At 44.3% G+C, this 14,908-nt stretch overlaps 1 protein-coding gene across 2 annotated transcripts in view; it reads left to right on the plus strand.

Annotated features, from left to right (window-relative positions):
* PDE7B (phosphodiesterase 7B) overlaps positions 1-14,908 on the plus strand; it is a 177,734-nt gene that overhangs the window by 78,174 nt on the left and 84,652 nt on the right. The window contains exon 1 of one of the 2 annotated variants that reach the window (XM_075498798.1): positions 12,622-13,253. The exons of the other annotated variant lie outside the window; for it this stretch is intronic. Coding sequence (XP_075354913.1) covers positions 13,016-13,253 — 238 coding nt within the window. The 5' untranslated portion in view covers positions 12,622-13,015. Of the gene's footprint in view, positions 1-12,621; positions 13,254-14,908 lie in introns of those variants that run through there. 2 annotated transcript variants of the gene reach the window in all.

Consider the following 14,908-nt stretch of genomic DNA (forward strand, 5'->3'; position numbering starts at 1 on the left):
TCTTCAGAATAAAAGCAACTACAGACGCAAGACACTCTTTGTCAATAGTAAGTGGACTGGACAATAAGATAGCTGGACATACCTAACACCTCTTGAACATTGCACCTGCTGAGGACTTCAGGGGTGGCTGCAAGCACTCCGTCCCTGCCCACACCTGGCCCAGGGGAAGGCTGCTCACACGTCCTGCGAACCGAGACGCTCAGGCCTGGAGGTTAGCTGGGGAGACAGCACTTTGCAAGGTCGTGCAGGGCTGCCACTGCTACCTGGCATGACTCATAGGCATTGCAAAGCGATGAACTCCTACTCAACTCCCTGGAAAAACACCACCATTTCTGAACCTGGCTAACAGTGTTACATTTCAACATGTACTTGTTATTTGTACTGTCTTGCCAATTGCACTTGAACCCTGAGGGTGACCAGATAGCTAAAAATCTCGATAGTCCAGAATAACTATGTTTGAGACAGATCCTTAAAAACACATGTATCTAAGAAGAGGTATAAGGCCTCTGTTACTACAGTATGTTAAAGGTTCATTACTCCTAACATTTACGTTTGCTTTCTTCCTTTGAAGAAAGGTAACACTATTCCCATATTAGCCATAAGAAAACAGTTACAGCTGTACAGTGTGGCAGGTATAAGACACTACCAGCCACTTAGTTCTGGTTTCCTAATCAATCAACATTACTCAGTGCAGCATGGTGCTTTTGCAGTTCACATCCCTGGACTTCTTCCCAGAGAAATCAGGGGGCAAGAGAGAAAGCAGAAGTAGGCTCCAGATCTCATCCCAGCCCTAGGTTGCCTCACATCACCAACCCTGGAACCAGGAGGAACTCCTGAGTTTAGGCAGCTTAGATATAGCCGAAGTGATTAAAACTAATTTCTTAGTATCACACAGGCAATGTGATAGATCTGGAGCCTGCTCAGAAAATAAGTACATTGCTTTTTAAGCGTATGTGTAATGTGTGACAGATCTTTTGGATACTCTTGAGCTGACATCTGTAGAGATGTAAGACCATTACAAAAGCACGTCTCATTTTCCTTTATTTTCCCATAAGGATTGTATAAAGGAGAGGGGAAGGGAGAGAATACCATCAATACAGTGAAGCCCCATAAATAAGAAAAGATATTGTTAAAACTGCTGAAAACCAGACTGTTTTGGTGATTCTCTTAACTTATGAATATTCATACAGCCACTACCATTGCTGTTTTCTCGAGCTTCAAAGGCTGAATGTGCAAAATCTACATTTTTCAAGCAATACTGCTGATATGTTTAAGCAGGTAACAGGCAAATATCAAAAGCTTTGGCGAGCGCATTTTATTTAAAAAAAATATTTGAAATTCAGAATGTTTGTTTCAATTTATCTTAGCATCTTGGAATTCAGACAGAAAACCAAAGATCAGAATTTTCTCATGAGATTCTCCTCCCCTGGAAACAACTGAAGGGTAGCACTTTCCGCACCGTTCTCATCCTTCCACTTCTGATCTCAGCAGAAACTGAGGCGCACAGCTGGCTCCAATATTTATTTATTTAGAAAGCAATGGAACATTTTGAACCTCAAAAGAAAAAGAAGAAAACTTTGGTTGTTTGGATTTCTGCCAAAGATGTGATGAATTCTACTAAACAATTGTTAAACAGCAATTGTTATCATTTAGGGCGTTTGGTCTGTGCCAAATGATATTCCACTGTGCATTATTGTAATTTAGGGTCCAAGCAGCCTACCCAAATATCAGCAGAAAATTTGGCTGGTTAAATTATCTAGCTGGTTTCCCATGGCTCCTCTTTGAGTCGAAGGGAAGACACAGGCTCTGTCATACAGTGATTCAGAGTAGAAGGCTAATTTGGGTACTTCGAATCGTACCCTTGGTGACTGTCTCATTCTCTATTTAAGTTAGCGTCCAAGTTGGGTATCTAAAGTCAGCGTTGTAAAAGTCTCCTTGTTTCTTACACTGACCTTTGAATGATAATTAGGACCTGTCTGTATAACATCTAGTGAAACAAGACTCCGACCACACAGACATCTGTTACCAAATTGATCTAATCCAAACTGATTTGTACTCCCACATACACACTGAGGTATATTGGCATTTAGTAAAAAAGAAAAAAAAAAAAAGCAATTAGGAAAGTTATATTTGGCTTTATACTGCAGGGAAATTATAAAAATAACCTAAAATTGATGTACATGTTAAATAAAGCTTCTATTTGCCTTTAAGATTTAAATATATAATCTACGCAGTCAGTATTTTTCATCTTATCTGGACCAATTATCACCTGCTTAATAAATGTCTGCTGCTTTCATTATCTTTTTCATAAAGTAAAAATAATTAACTGTAGTAAATAGCTACCAATCACTGAATGTCTACAGTTCTCTTTTACCATTCCTTCCCTCCTCTTTATCTCGCCACAGTTTAACATTGCTTCAACAGGGAAATTTCTGCCAGTTCCTCTTACCACGGCACATCATGTCCCATTGGTCCCAGCCACAGGAAAACGCATTAATTGCGGAGTTGCTAAGGCTGGGGTTTTTTACCACTGTTGCTTCAAAGAAATTTCAGAGTGCTACAGAGATGCTATCAGGTCTCCCTATTTCTTCTGTGCCACACATAAGACACTTGCAAGCCATTGAGCTCTTTACTCAAATGCATCCTCATTCTTGCATGCACATTGTCCAGCGCTTGCTCGTGCTTCCACACACTGTCAGATAGAAAATGCTCAATAAGATAGCTACAGCAAACTGAATTTTTTTTCAGTGGAGTAATTTTGCCTCAAAAAAGGCAGCGTTATAATTTTTTTTTCTGAAAAAATTACTTTTATTAACATTTTTTCAATGAGGGAAAGTTGCTTCTCAGTTCTCATTTTGTTAAGAAAACAACCAGCATTACAGCCTGACCTTTTCTGGTAATTTTCCTTTGCTATTGTTTTGTTAATTTATTTAGACTTTAATATTCTAACATGTTTATTCAAATGTTATTCAAATACCAGGTTAAATGTTATTCAAATATCAGGTTATAGGATCTGGTATTCTAATGCAAAGTTTTGAAGTTATCTCAACAGAATACTCGCTACATCAAAAGGAAAAAAATATTTTCTCAGAAGTAATTTACTGCAAATTTTTAAATTCTGCCTGACAGACATTTGGTTTTAACTTCTGATTTCTAATAAAAACAAAGTCTGACATTTTCATAGAACAAATCCTGCTTCCCAACTTACTACTGTTACCATTGGGTTTATGATGTTAGCAATTGTACTCCGAACTAAGGAACTGTGTTTTTTAAAAGAAAATAGTAAGGAACCAGCAGGCAGCCCTAGATGAGCATGCACTTCTGTTGATGCTGTGACTAGAAAAGGAAGTTTATATTCATGCAAAAATGAGACTTAAATAAGTATTTCCTACTGGACTTGTAAAAGCACATGTGATGGCATAGTTGGAAACCTGAGATTTAGCCGTTAAAAGCAGCTGATGTAGATGGCAAATGTCAGCAAAGGAGATGCAGTTCATTTTCCAATTCATTGGCAGAGGAAACTAGTGGTTTAATAGGGTGATAGGCCAACTGATGTTTGATTTTTTTTCCACACGGTCACACAATCTGGTAAAAGTTACATCACTTCCTTGCACGCTAGCCCCGCTAAATTGTTTCCTGTGCCAGTGTTCCAGCTGAAGTTGGAAATACTGGAGGATTTCTTTCCCTTTCTGAAAAGCCAAGGTTAATGGTGGCTGAAAGCAGTTTCATCTGGTATTACTTGAACATTGATATTATACTTTAAAAATAACAGCAAAAACTGTGTAATGGGTTTCATTGAAGTGCATAAGAAGTTCCTGATAAAAATAACAGAAACTGTTTTACTTATTTAGTGGATGCATAATATTCCCTTAAAAACAAGCCAGCATTAGCAAGAAGATGGACTAGACCATTATTTAGACTTTTTTTTTTAACTCTGATTTTAGGACACAGCAACAAACACTCTGTAACATCTCCACTTTTCAAAGCACTCCAGATCATGACCAGAGCTCTGTGGAAAGTGAATACAGAACTGGGGAGCACAGCTGTCCCTGGCAGTTCAGTGCTCCCCTGAGCACCCAAATTTTCCTTCCTTGGCTAAGAGAGACACAGAGCAATCTCCCTCAGTCAGCTTCTCTGAGTGCGATCAGTACTTTGCAGACTTCAAAAAACGGATGACACTTTGCCAAGCCCATGCTTATAGAGAGAAGACGGTGCCTGTCATTCTAAGGATCTGAGTTTGGTTTCTGAATTGAGCATCTTCAGACTGCAACTGCGGGTGGCAGAAAACGTTTGTGGGAGCAACCACTCTTATGTTTAGCTCTCTCTCTCATCCCACCCAAAGGTGGCTGAAAAGGGGGGTTTTGTTGTTGTTTCTAGAGGAACTCTGTCAGCAGAAGGCAAGCTAAAGAGAGTAACCCAAATGTCTTAAAATTGTGAGATTAAGTAACTGGTGATGTCCTGTAATTGACTTGGCATATGATATTGCAGACCTCAGAAAAAGAGATCAAGCACAGGCAAATATAGTCCCTGGGCTGGAAAGTATTGAACAGACAGTGAAAGGGAGACAGAAATTTTGTCCTGACTACCCCACCTGAAAGCTTCTGAAATCACCTTGCTACTGATGGAAAGAGTTGTTTATGGATGTCAATACCAGGACCAAAGCTCACATTTCGATGTGTGGGTAAGGTCTGGAAAAAAATCTGTGTACAGTACAATATTTGCATGACCATCTTATCAAAATAACCTGAATGCTCTCCTCTTTTACTAAGCTTTTGATCAATTAGGGATTTTTTTAAAAATAATCTTACAAGTACCATGTATCTAAATGAATATTGCTATCATAAGAGCTGTGCAGATCCCTGCAAAATGATGTGCGATTGCCTGGATTGAAAAAAAAAAATCGTAACAGATATCTTAGGAAACATTGGAAAACATTTATGGTTTTACATATGGTCAGGATATCTTGGAAAGCGTACTGCAGCTGGAACTGCGTTACTGAGAGCAGGCTGCCCAAATAAGTCTGAGAGAAACAGCTTTTCCAGAAAGCCTCCCCTCCATCTGCAGATCTAGTGGATGCCTTTAACCAGTTATAGATAGCTTTTCCTCCTAGGCTATCTACTCAGAGGTTTTTTCTTTCTGCAGCGTTATCATCAAGACTACATTTCGAGTGGAAGCTGTAGTGAAGAAAAAGAACCGACGTGTTTGCGTGATTATCAATGGGGCTTGATAGCATGGTAATAAAATGCCAGCACAGGGGTGACAGCAGAGCTCCAAAGCTGCTGACACTGGTGGAGCTACATTTACACAAATGCATTTGTAAGAAACGCAAAGAGCTTGATTACAGTAAATATGGCCTGATTTTGCAGTCATGAGAAACTAGGTCAGAGGGAGCTTAGTTTATCACTAGGATGTTTGTGCATCATTGTTAGACCTTTCCCACGACTTCCCAGCTGTATCTCCTGTCCGTCCCCGCAGCAAACTGCACTCGCTGCTGTCATGCAAGATGCAAAGAGGGAAACGAAGCCGTAGCACTTCTGCCAGAGGGCACATAACCTCAGCTTTGGGGTACGCACGTCATCAGAACGCTGATGTGCGGACAGAATAAAGACAGACAAAGTGTGATTACAGAATAAGCATAAATGTAGAAATGGTACTCGAGTACCATAGATATTTCATCTGAAATACACATCTGTATTTGTTCCGCTATAATTTAGTGGCCCAGGTATTCAACCTGACCAAAGTACCAAGCTTATTTAGTCACTGCTAGTAACAAGCTCGTGATCAGAATGTACGTGGCATCGGGCAAAATCCAATTCAGTTGTATTACTTCACTCTTGCATTGCAAATAGGAATATATTTGGGAGAGGCCTGCACAAGGCCTATCCCTAACCTGTGCCATCTTAATGCTCATTATAGGGTCTAAATGGGATTACGCACAGAGATAAATTCACCATTAATTATTAAAGTCACTAGACAAAAACTGAAGAATAACAAGGAGTAGATACTCTGCCATATTAATATGTGCAGCTATCAAATGTCTAACAAGTTTTAAAAGTTAAGAAATATGTATTAATTGTATTTTAAATAGTGCTTCTTTTCCTAGTCAAATATTATTTCCTGTCCATTTTGAAAACTAAAAGGAAAAATTGTTATCGGATCTTGTGATACCTGATTTACAAGTGAAGGAGCCAGCCCTATTATTCCTTTATATGTATAATTATATTTATGTCCCATTTATTCTTACTCTACTATGCTTCCTTTGACAAAAATTTAAACTAGATGTCACTTGATGCAGATTTTTCAGCTACTCACTTCATTTTTATAATTTCAAAAGACAGGAAAAGACAAAATCATAGTTGCAAGTCTTTTCCATATACCCTAAGGGGCAAGGATACCATAGGCTATACAGCCACTAATGCCATCTCATTGAGGTTATAGGTAAAAGAAGAAACATTTCAAATCTGGCACACCTCTCATCTTTCAAACTGCTGTCATAATATTTAGATACTTATGTCCCAACTGAGAAAATATGTATACACATGCTTGGCTTTAAAGACGGTAGTAATCCTTTTGAATTCATTGAGATTATCCAGTTACTTAATATTAGTTATGTATTTAAGGGATATGCATCTCTCATCTGGTTGGTCTCTTTTTCTACTCAGTCTTTTTTTACCTATTCACAAAAAGGAATCCTGCAGGATGCTGCAGTTATTCTTGTCATAGGGTTATTACACAAAGGTGATGACTAGCATTTCCACTGCATCGTATAATAGGTTATTATTTTCTGCCTACCTGATTTCTACCTACATTTTCAATTAGATGCAGTGTTCTTAACCTCCCACTCCATTACCCTAGTTCATTATTAAGCATCCATTGCAAAACCATTGCAATGATCACTGCGTAACAGCTGCCTTTTGGGACAGCAATGAGTTTTTCTTAAATCTCTTGACTTTACCTTGGCTCAGGTAATTCTCACTTGCATGTAACAATTGAGGGAGGACATAAACTAATGGAGTCCGTCAGATACATTGTGCAACACGGTTAAATATAGTGCTGGCAAATCCCTTCTTACTTCTCTTTCAGCTTATCATTATTATTTTCTTCTTATTATGGTTTATTAGGGTGAGATGACTCTATTATCTCTTATCTGTTCTTTCCTTCAAAGCCACATAGAATTTTACCATGTACTGTGGGAGATTTTAAGCATCAGACTCAGTATGCTGAACTTTTAATTTTCCGAAGCAGGCAATGGAAAAATTACACAACCTCACTGTTTCCAATTAGTTATGGACTTCTGTTTATTCCTTTACCACAAGCATTTTTGCTTAGTTAGTAGTAAATTGTTAATCATAAAAATGTGCTATCTCACATATGCTAAGAATGAACAAGGAATTGGCTCTTTGCCCTCCAGAACTCAAGCAATCCTCACTCCTCCGTTTCCAGAACCTTTTTCCAAAGAGCCTGACTGACTGACAACAACTACCAAAAGATTGCTGTGAACCCATACAACACCGCTGCCTGTCTTCAACATTTCCCAGTAGGTGAGGCTTTCAAGGAGTGACGCTGTGCGCAGCTCAGGCAATAACAAATAGTGCATCCTACCATCCCCTTAGAAATTCATTTCACCACTCTTGACAGTGAGATGGTAGCAGATAAAATAATCTCCTACTATGTACCTTGAGTATGCATCAAAAAAATGTTAGTAAATTGTTGAGAATTCATAGTAAAAATATAAAAATAATGTCAGAGTTGGGAAAAAAGTTCTGAGATAGAGTTTATAGAATTTAGTATGTCCAGTCTAGAGCAAAGACATAGTAACTGTCCCCAAATAAGTACAAAATTATTCATATTTAATAAAGTAATGGCAATGATAAAGATAACTAAGAGTAATTGTACTTATTAGTAAGAATAAAAATAATAATAATAGACATCTGGAATGACACAAGGGGTAAAGAATAAGAAAATTATACTAAGATTTTTAAAGCAATGAAAGAAACCTTCCAGGAGGTCATTAGAAAAATTCTTGCAAGCTCTGCATTAACTCTGCCTGCTTATGTTTCTTCTGTTGGATTCTCCAAGTCTCTTAGGCACTCTGTTCCCTTGTCCCTTCTAAGAGTTACTCACTCACATTCTTGTTTTCTCTATTGCTCCTTTTGGGCTGCCCTGCAAATGTGCAGCACCTTTTTTTTTTTTTACTTTATGTGTAAGGACTATGCCCCAGCATTCACAATCTTCTCTTTCATCTTAAACTCACATCACACCCCTGAAGCCTTCTAAAACTTGATCCCAGTGATGGTGTCGTCACTCGGTTCTGACCCTAGGCAATGGCCTAGCCTATTGTCTCTGCATGACTCTGCGACCCCTAGGACACAGGCAAAGGCATACTTTTCATAAGTGACTACCAATTTAAGATGATTCCGCTAATAAGTGCCATCTAAAGACATGTGCTTTACACTTTCTAAAAATCAGTATCTGATCGTCTTTGAAACTGGCCTCTACATTTGGAGTACTTAATGTTTGCTAATCACTTAAAAAATTTGGTAGTCTTTTTCCAATTTTTTTTCAATAGCGTGCTCTATAAATAGACAATATCAAATCTTTTCAGGTGTCTGTCAGTGTGCTCTCAGTAAGTTGTGACACAATGCAGTGGTGTGGGTTAGCTGAAAGAATAGACAAAGTTTCCAAGAGTAATGAATCTGCCGCTCTACTAATTTATGAGCCATTTTTTCAAATGTCAGCTATCAGATAGAAGTGAGAGGAATAATAGAACATAACTTCTCCTTTACAATGCTCTGTTAATACAGAAAGGCAAAGACGCCTGTACTCTAAGGAAGCTGTCAGCAAAGTTGCAGGCTGGAGGTCCCAGTATCACTTACAGTACTGGCAAGCAGGAGGTCATTGCTGGGGACTGAAGCTTGGGGAGGGAAGCAAAAGGAAAAGGCTGGGGGGGTGGAGGGGGAGAATCAAGGATCTTTCTTCACCATTCTTTTTTTACAGCTTTTGTGTGTCTGGACTGATTTGTTGTGGGAGAGCTGCTGGAGACAGTGTATTTGGCACAGGACAGGGTAGCTCAAAGCCAAAAGGATGGTGCTATTGCCAGTTTAAACCATGGCTTTTCTTTTTTTTCCTCTTTCCCCCTCCCTCCTTTTTCTTTGAAGGAAGGAAAAGAAAAAAGGGGAAGAAAGGGACTTGCAATGAAAACCAGAGCACTGGGTTAACGACGGCCCTGCAGGCTTCAGTAGGCTGGAAAGATACACGAGGCACTTCCTCTACCATCTGGCATGCAATTCTGCTGCTGCTGCTCTTAGTACATAACTTTGGAGTGAATAAGCAAACAAGTAAAACTTTTTAAGAGACACCAATTATGAAACACCAGCTATCAATCTGTCAGCTTACTCCCTTCCCTTTTCTCCCACCACAGTATTCTTTCCTCAAGTCTTTTCCAGTTCTCGTGTCTACCTGTGAAAATAGGCATTGCCTTGCAAGGTTTTCAGATCTGACTCCGTTCGCCTTTTCGTTGGCATTGCTTCTCAGGATGAACGAGGGCCAGAGCGAACACATTTATATTTCTCTTGTAATCATTTAAGCTTCTTTGACTCGGAGTCAGAGAGAAATGCAGTTAGTAGCAATAAAGCCATCCATCTCTGTTGAAAGATTTCCTTCAAGTCTGGCTGGAAGTGAGAATGCGAAAGAGAAGCTTTAGGTGAGCCGAGCTTGCTCAAGGACTGTTTAAAATGCAGTCACAAGTGGCTGGGTACACTGCTGTGTAGGAGTATGTTACGTTTTAATTCTGATGGCTTTTCTCAAGCGCAATGAAAAGCATTATGTTGAGGTCACATCTTCAAGTTGGGTAAATCATCACAGCACAACTGAAGTCAGAGGGACAGAGAATTTGCAAAATCTGAGCATTTTGTCTCTTAAAGGTCTCCAAGAGTGATGCTACAGCTGACTTTTTATGCTGAAAATCTCATAATCAAATACATATCTTCCAGGCTTTCCTGTGAGTAGCTCTTACCTGGCTCCATCCTTATAACAAAAAAGACAAAAGGAAAGTCAATCAGTAATAGCAAAATCTTGGATGAATTAAGGGTAAGTAATCACTGAATTGTAGTACAACTGTGAAGCACAAGTTTAGTAAGCATAAGATGTATTAATTTACAGACATACCCGTTAATGCCAGGCAACATTTTTTACACAATTTGTTTTTTTCATTCGCAACTGCTGATCCTTAAACTGGCCAGAAAGCAGGAAAAAAAAGAATCTCCAGGCTATCTAGAGCAGTTGCTTTCATTTGACACTAATTTTCCCAGAAAAAAATACATACTGTCTGTTAGGTTTATTACATAGCTTCTTGAAACACTAAAACTGTAACAACAACAGATCACAGCTGCAGTTTGTTTTCTGACTGGCCTCCTACTTCGCACCTGTAGAACTGTAAGTGAAAACAAATACAACAATTAATGCTCCGATTCTGACTGCCTGATCCTATCCACAGGGCAGGTACATATCCAAGTGACCCAACTACAGTTGGCACAAAACTTTTCACAGTTTTAAGGATATAAAAGGGTAGCGTAGCTTTTGAAAACTCAGAAGATTGCTATTGCTGCTATCAAGAGGTTTGGCGGCTAATTTCTGTTAAGCACTTTAATATTCAGATATTCCTCTAAAATTGGGCCGGGCATCTAGGAATACATTCTCTTCCAAGATACCTGGTACTTTTTGCAGCCAGTGAAGCTGGCAGTGCCACTAGGATAGCCTTTCTCTCACACCACTGGCACTTCTGCTCTTTGCCCCAGCGGGGAGCAGGAAGTGCAGAGGTAAACAAAGAGGAAAAACAGTAACTGAAAAAAAAAGTTACTGCAACTCCTTGTAGCTCAAAACCAAAATGAAGTAGTTGGGGCGTAAGGTTTAACTAGCCCAGTAGGCAAGTCTTCGTCTTCTAAGTCTTTCGGACTTCAGTTGCCTAGTTCATCCCTCTCTAACAGGAACAACATTGCTTTAAAAAGTAATTGCACAACGCACACTAATATGGAAAACCTAAAACATCACAAGAAGGCATATAACCTTAAAAACAATAAAATTTGCCTTTTCACGAAATTATAGCCATACATTGTATGAATGTGTTAATGCTTGTGGTACTGTACTGCACACCATCTATTTGTTTTCTTTGTTCTGAACTCCTTTGTTCCAAGCGTCAGGATATCCTGATGCTAAGGACTCTGCAAAATAGCAGTACAACAACAATTGTATAATACTTTGGAAGCACTTCACGATTTTCAAGACAGAGCCACCTGAAAGTGTAGTATGCTAATAGCATGGCACTACAGCCTGCAGTCAAAATAGGGCTAGGCTTTGACAAGCATTAGAGTCATCAGTTTGAGGTGGGAACATTAAGACAAGCGTGGCAGAGGATCCTAGAAGAGAGGGAAGAGCACGCTGCCCCCGCTGATGTTGGCACGAGGAGGAAAGGCTTGTGCACCCTGTTTTCTACATGTACGGGTGTTTGTTAACTTGCACTCCACTCTCTTGGCTCCTCTTCCTCCGTGAAGGAAGATCCTGCTTGTTTGCCAGTTTATTTTTCCATCTGGAGAAAAGGCAGAACATTGAGCGTAACCTGGAGAAGACAAATGTATTAACTATGCGTGCTAAGTATAAAATATTATAATGCCCACTAAAATCCTATTTAATAAGTCTCCTGCAATTTTACTGAAAACTACGTGCAGGTGCAAGAGCCCCCCCTCCACCCCTCTGCTGTACACTCTGTAAACCACCAGCTAAGGGACAGAGCGGTACCAACAGCAGGCTAAAAGGGATATATCGTCTAAAGGCAAAACAAAAGCTCTGAAAAACGCAAGGCCCCTCCCGGCCAGGGATCCCAGGGAAGGGAGGGGTGCTGCTGCAGTGCCTGGCCAAAGGCAGCGAAGCAGCGCAGGCAAGCGCTGGCTGGGCCCTGGGCGCTGCTGAAGGCTGCAGAGCCCCGGCACGCCACCTCATTTCTGCCTGAGACAGAGCGCTCGCCCGGGCGGCTTTGCCTTGTTTTTAAAGATTAGCGGTGAATAATTGTCTTCTCGTTGGAGTCTGGGAGTGATCGCTGCCACCAGGCAGTGTCCTAACGTGAACCCATTCAGGTGGAGCTTTGCAGCCAGAGCGAGGAGGACGCAGGGCAGACCCCGCACCCTCCCCCAAGCCCTAATCTCAGCAGCTCGTTCCTCTCCGCCGCGTCAAGCGCCGGCACCTTCGCTGCCCTGCGCCACGCTCGCTGCGGGTACTTTCCCTCGGGTTGGCGTCCGACAGCGGAGCAGGCGGGGGCACGGCACGCCGCCAGCGGACCCGCGCCCCGCTCCCGGCCCTCGCAGCGAGCGGCGGGACGTGAATCACCGCCTTCCCGCCCGGCCGAAGGGCAGCCGAGCTTACCGGCGGGTTTGACTAAGAGGCCGAAAGCCCCACCGGCTCCGTAGCCAGCCCGGCGAGGGCGAGAGAAAGGCGGGGGGGTGGGGGCTGCCCCATGGCATCACGGCGCGGATAAAGTCAAACCGCCTCCTCCTCAGTGCACAGAGGGGCGGGGGGGTGACTCTGCCCGCCCAGCTCCGCTGCCCCCGACTGCCGCTGCCGGGCTTCGCCAGCCCCCGCGCCGCGCCGCCGCCGCCACCGGCAGCAGCGGCCCGAGCCCCCGCCCCCGCCCCCGGGGCTCGGCGCTGCGCCGCGCCGGCATGAGCGGCGGCTCCGCGCCTGCCCGCCAGCCGCTTCGCCCCGGCTGCCGGCGCCTGGCGGCGGGCTGAGGGCGCGCAGAGGGCGGGCGGCCGGCGAGCGTGGCGGCCGGAGCCCGGCGCTCCTTCCTTCCGCGCCCGCAGCGCGGGGCCGGGGCCGGGGCCGGGGCCGGGCGGCGGCGGGGCGCGCCCCCTGCGCGGGGCAGCGGCGGTGGGCGGCCGGGCGCCCCCGCCCCGCTCTGGATGCCCATCGCGGCTGCTCGGGCCGGGGGGTGGCTGCGGCTCCCCGGCGGGGGGCGCGGGCCAGGATGCCGGTGCTGGAGCGCTTCTTCCCCGCGGCAGAGCCGGGCAGGCGGAGGAGGACGGGGGAAGAGCCGATGCCCTTTCCCATGGGCAGCCTGCCCGGTTATCAGCAGGGGACCCTGGCCTGGGACTTGCCCGAGATGATCAAGATGGTAAAGCTCGTCTGGAAATCCAAGGGGGAGCTCCGCGGGGCAAAGCACAGAGGGGTTTTGGAGAGCGAGGATGCCCTGGGCGGTTCGGCAGGTAGGTTTCCCCGGCCCCGCTGCTTGGGGCAGCTGGGGGGCAAACGCGGCTGGGGCCGGGGGTGGCGGGGAGCCGCGGCCGGAGCCGGCTCGTCCCATCGTGGGGCAGAGCCGCTGGGGCCGGGGCTGCTGCTGCCGCCGGAGCGGGGGGGGTTGGAAGTTGCGGGGCCGGGGAGCGCTGCCCGACGGGTGTCCGGGTTTAAAAACGTGCTTTTGGCAGCTCTCGCCCTCTCCCCCCGCGGAGACACACACACACACACACACACACACACATCGCGGAGTTTGTGCCGGATCTGGAAGTCAGGTCCATTTGCTGATGGCGCTCTCCCGGGCAATCTGTTGCGTGCTTTGATAAGCGGGGTGATAAAAGCTCGGCTAAAAACTACAGCAAGTAGGTCCGCGGCTTTGAGGCTGACCTCAGCCAGGGCAGCTGGGCTTGGTGCCGGCGCGGGGGACCCTCTCCCCGGCCCGCACGGAGCTCCGCAGCAGCGGCCCCGCGGTCGAGGTGACGGGGGGCGGCGATGCGGGCCCGGGGCGGCGGCCCGGGGCCGCCGGGCAGCTCGGCCGCTGCAGGAGCGGGGGGGCTGCGCCCCCCCAGCGCCGAGGGCTTCCCCGGTTGTTTTCACTGTGGCTGTCTCGGCGCATGGCTTCTCCTCTTAGCCGCCAAACTTCAGCCTCCTCGTGGAGCGTGCTTGGCTCATTTCACATGATCTTCCCGTGCTTCCCATCTGCAAAGCGGCGCGACGCCCTACGGCTTGGTGGTTGTTAGCCCCCAGTATGAAAAGCTTGAGACCCGTTCTTGGAGTAACACTGCCCCATCGCACTACTTTCTCTCTCAACGTGGTATATTACTGGCTAAAGAGCACATGCTTTTTTATTAACTGTGTAAGTCTTGCATGTCATTTTTTCCCTAACTCACTAACAGTCATGGAGCCGTATGGCACTGTATCAAATGCTTTATTGAAGTCCAGGTTAGACTGCTTGCATTTTCCTTATGTAGAATTGAGTTGTCATGTTAGCATGGTGGTACTTATTTCTGATTAGTTGATCCTGCGTCTTATCCCATGCTCCACGTGGCTTACAGTTCAAAACCTCTTGCCTTCTGTTGGAGGCAACCTCTTGCCTCCTTCAAAACCTCTTGACTTCTGTTGAAGTCAGGCGCATAGGCCTACAATTGTCTCAGTATCAGTTGATAATTTTTTTATTCTCCTGTCATCGTACTACTGTGACTTAATAGGCTTACTGAAACTGTGTGGCTTGTTCCTTCAGAACTCTGGATTATCTCATCTCTGCAGCCATGGTCACTAAACTCGTCTGGTGCATTCAGTCTTCCGAGATTATGCCTTCATCTTCCTTTGCTGTACCCTCCAACGAGACCTATAATTTACAGTATTTTGTACCAGAATAATTTAATTTCTTATGTAGCATAACCTCATTGCAGGTATTTCAAAGTGCACGTGTGTGTATGTGTTCTCTGTGTGTGTGACGCTATATATATAAACTTGGACAGTAAGTATCTGTGTACCACTTTTGGATGCCCATCCAAGGTTGGCTGGTTGGTCATTGTATGTCCATTATTTCAGATACTTGCAGTTAAACTAAGAAATGCATGGTTCGCTTCCGTTTCGAAAAAGGGAAGAGAAGTTCTCAGGCTCC

This window comes from Mycteria americana, chromosome 3, assembly GCF_035582795.1.
Source record: "Mycteria americana isolate JAX WOST 10 ecotype Jacksonville Zoo and Gardens chromosome 3, USCA_MyAme_1.0, whole genome shotgun sequence".
NCBI classification, from domain to species: domain Eukaryota; kingdom Metazoa; phylum Chordata; class Aves; order Ciconiiformes; family Ciconiidae; genus Mycteria; species Mycteria americana.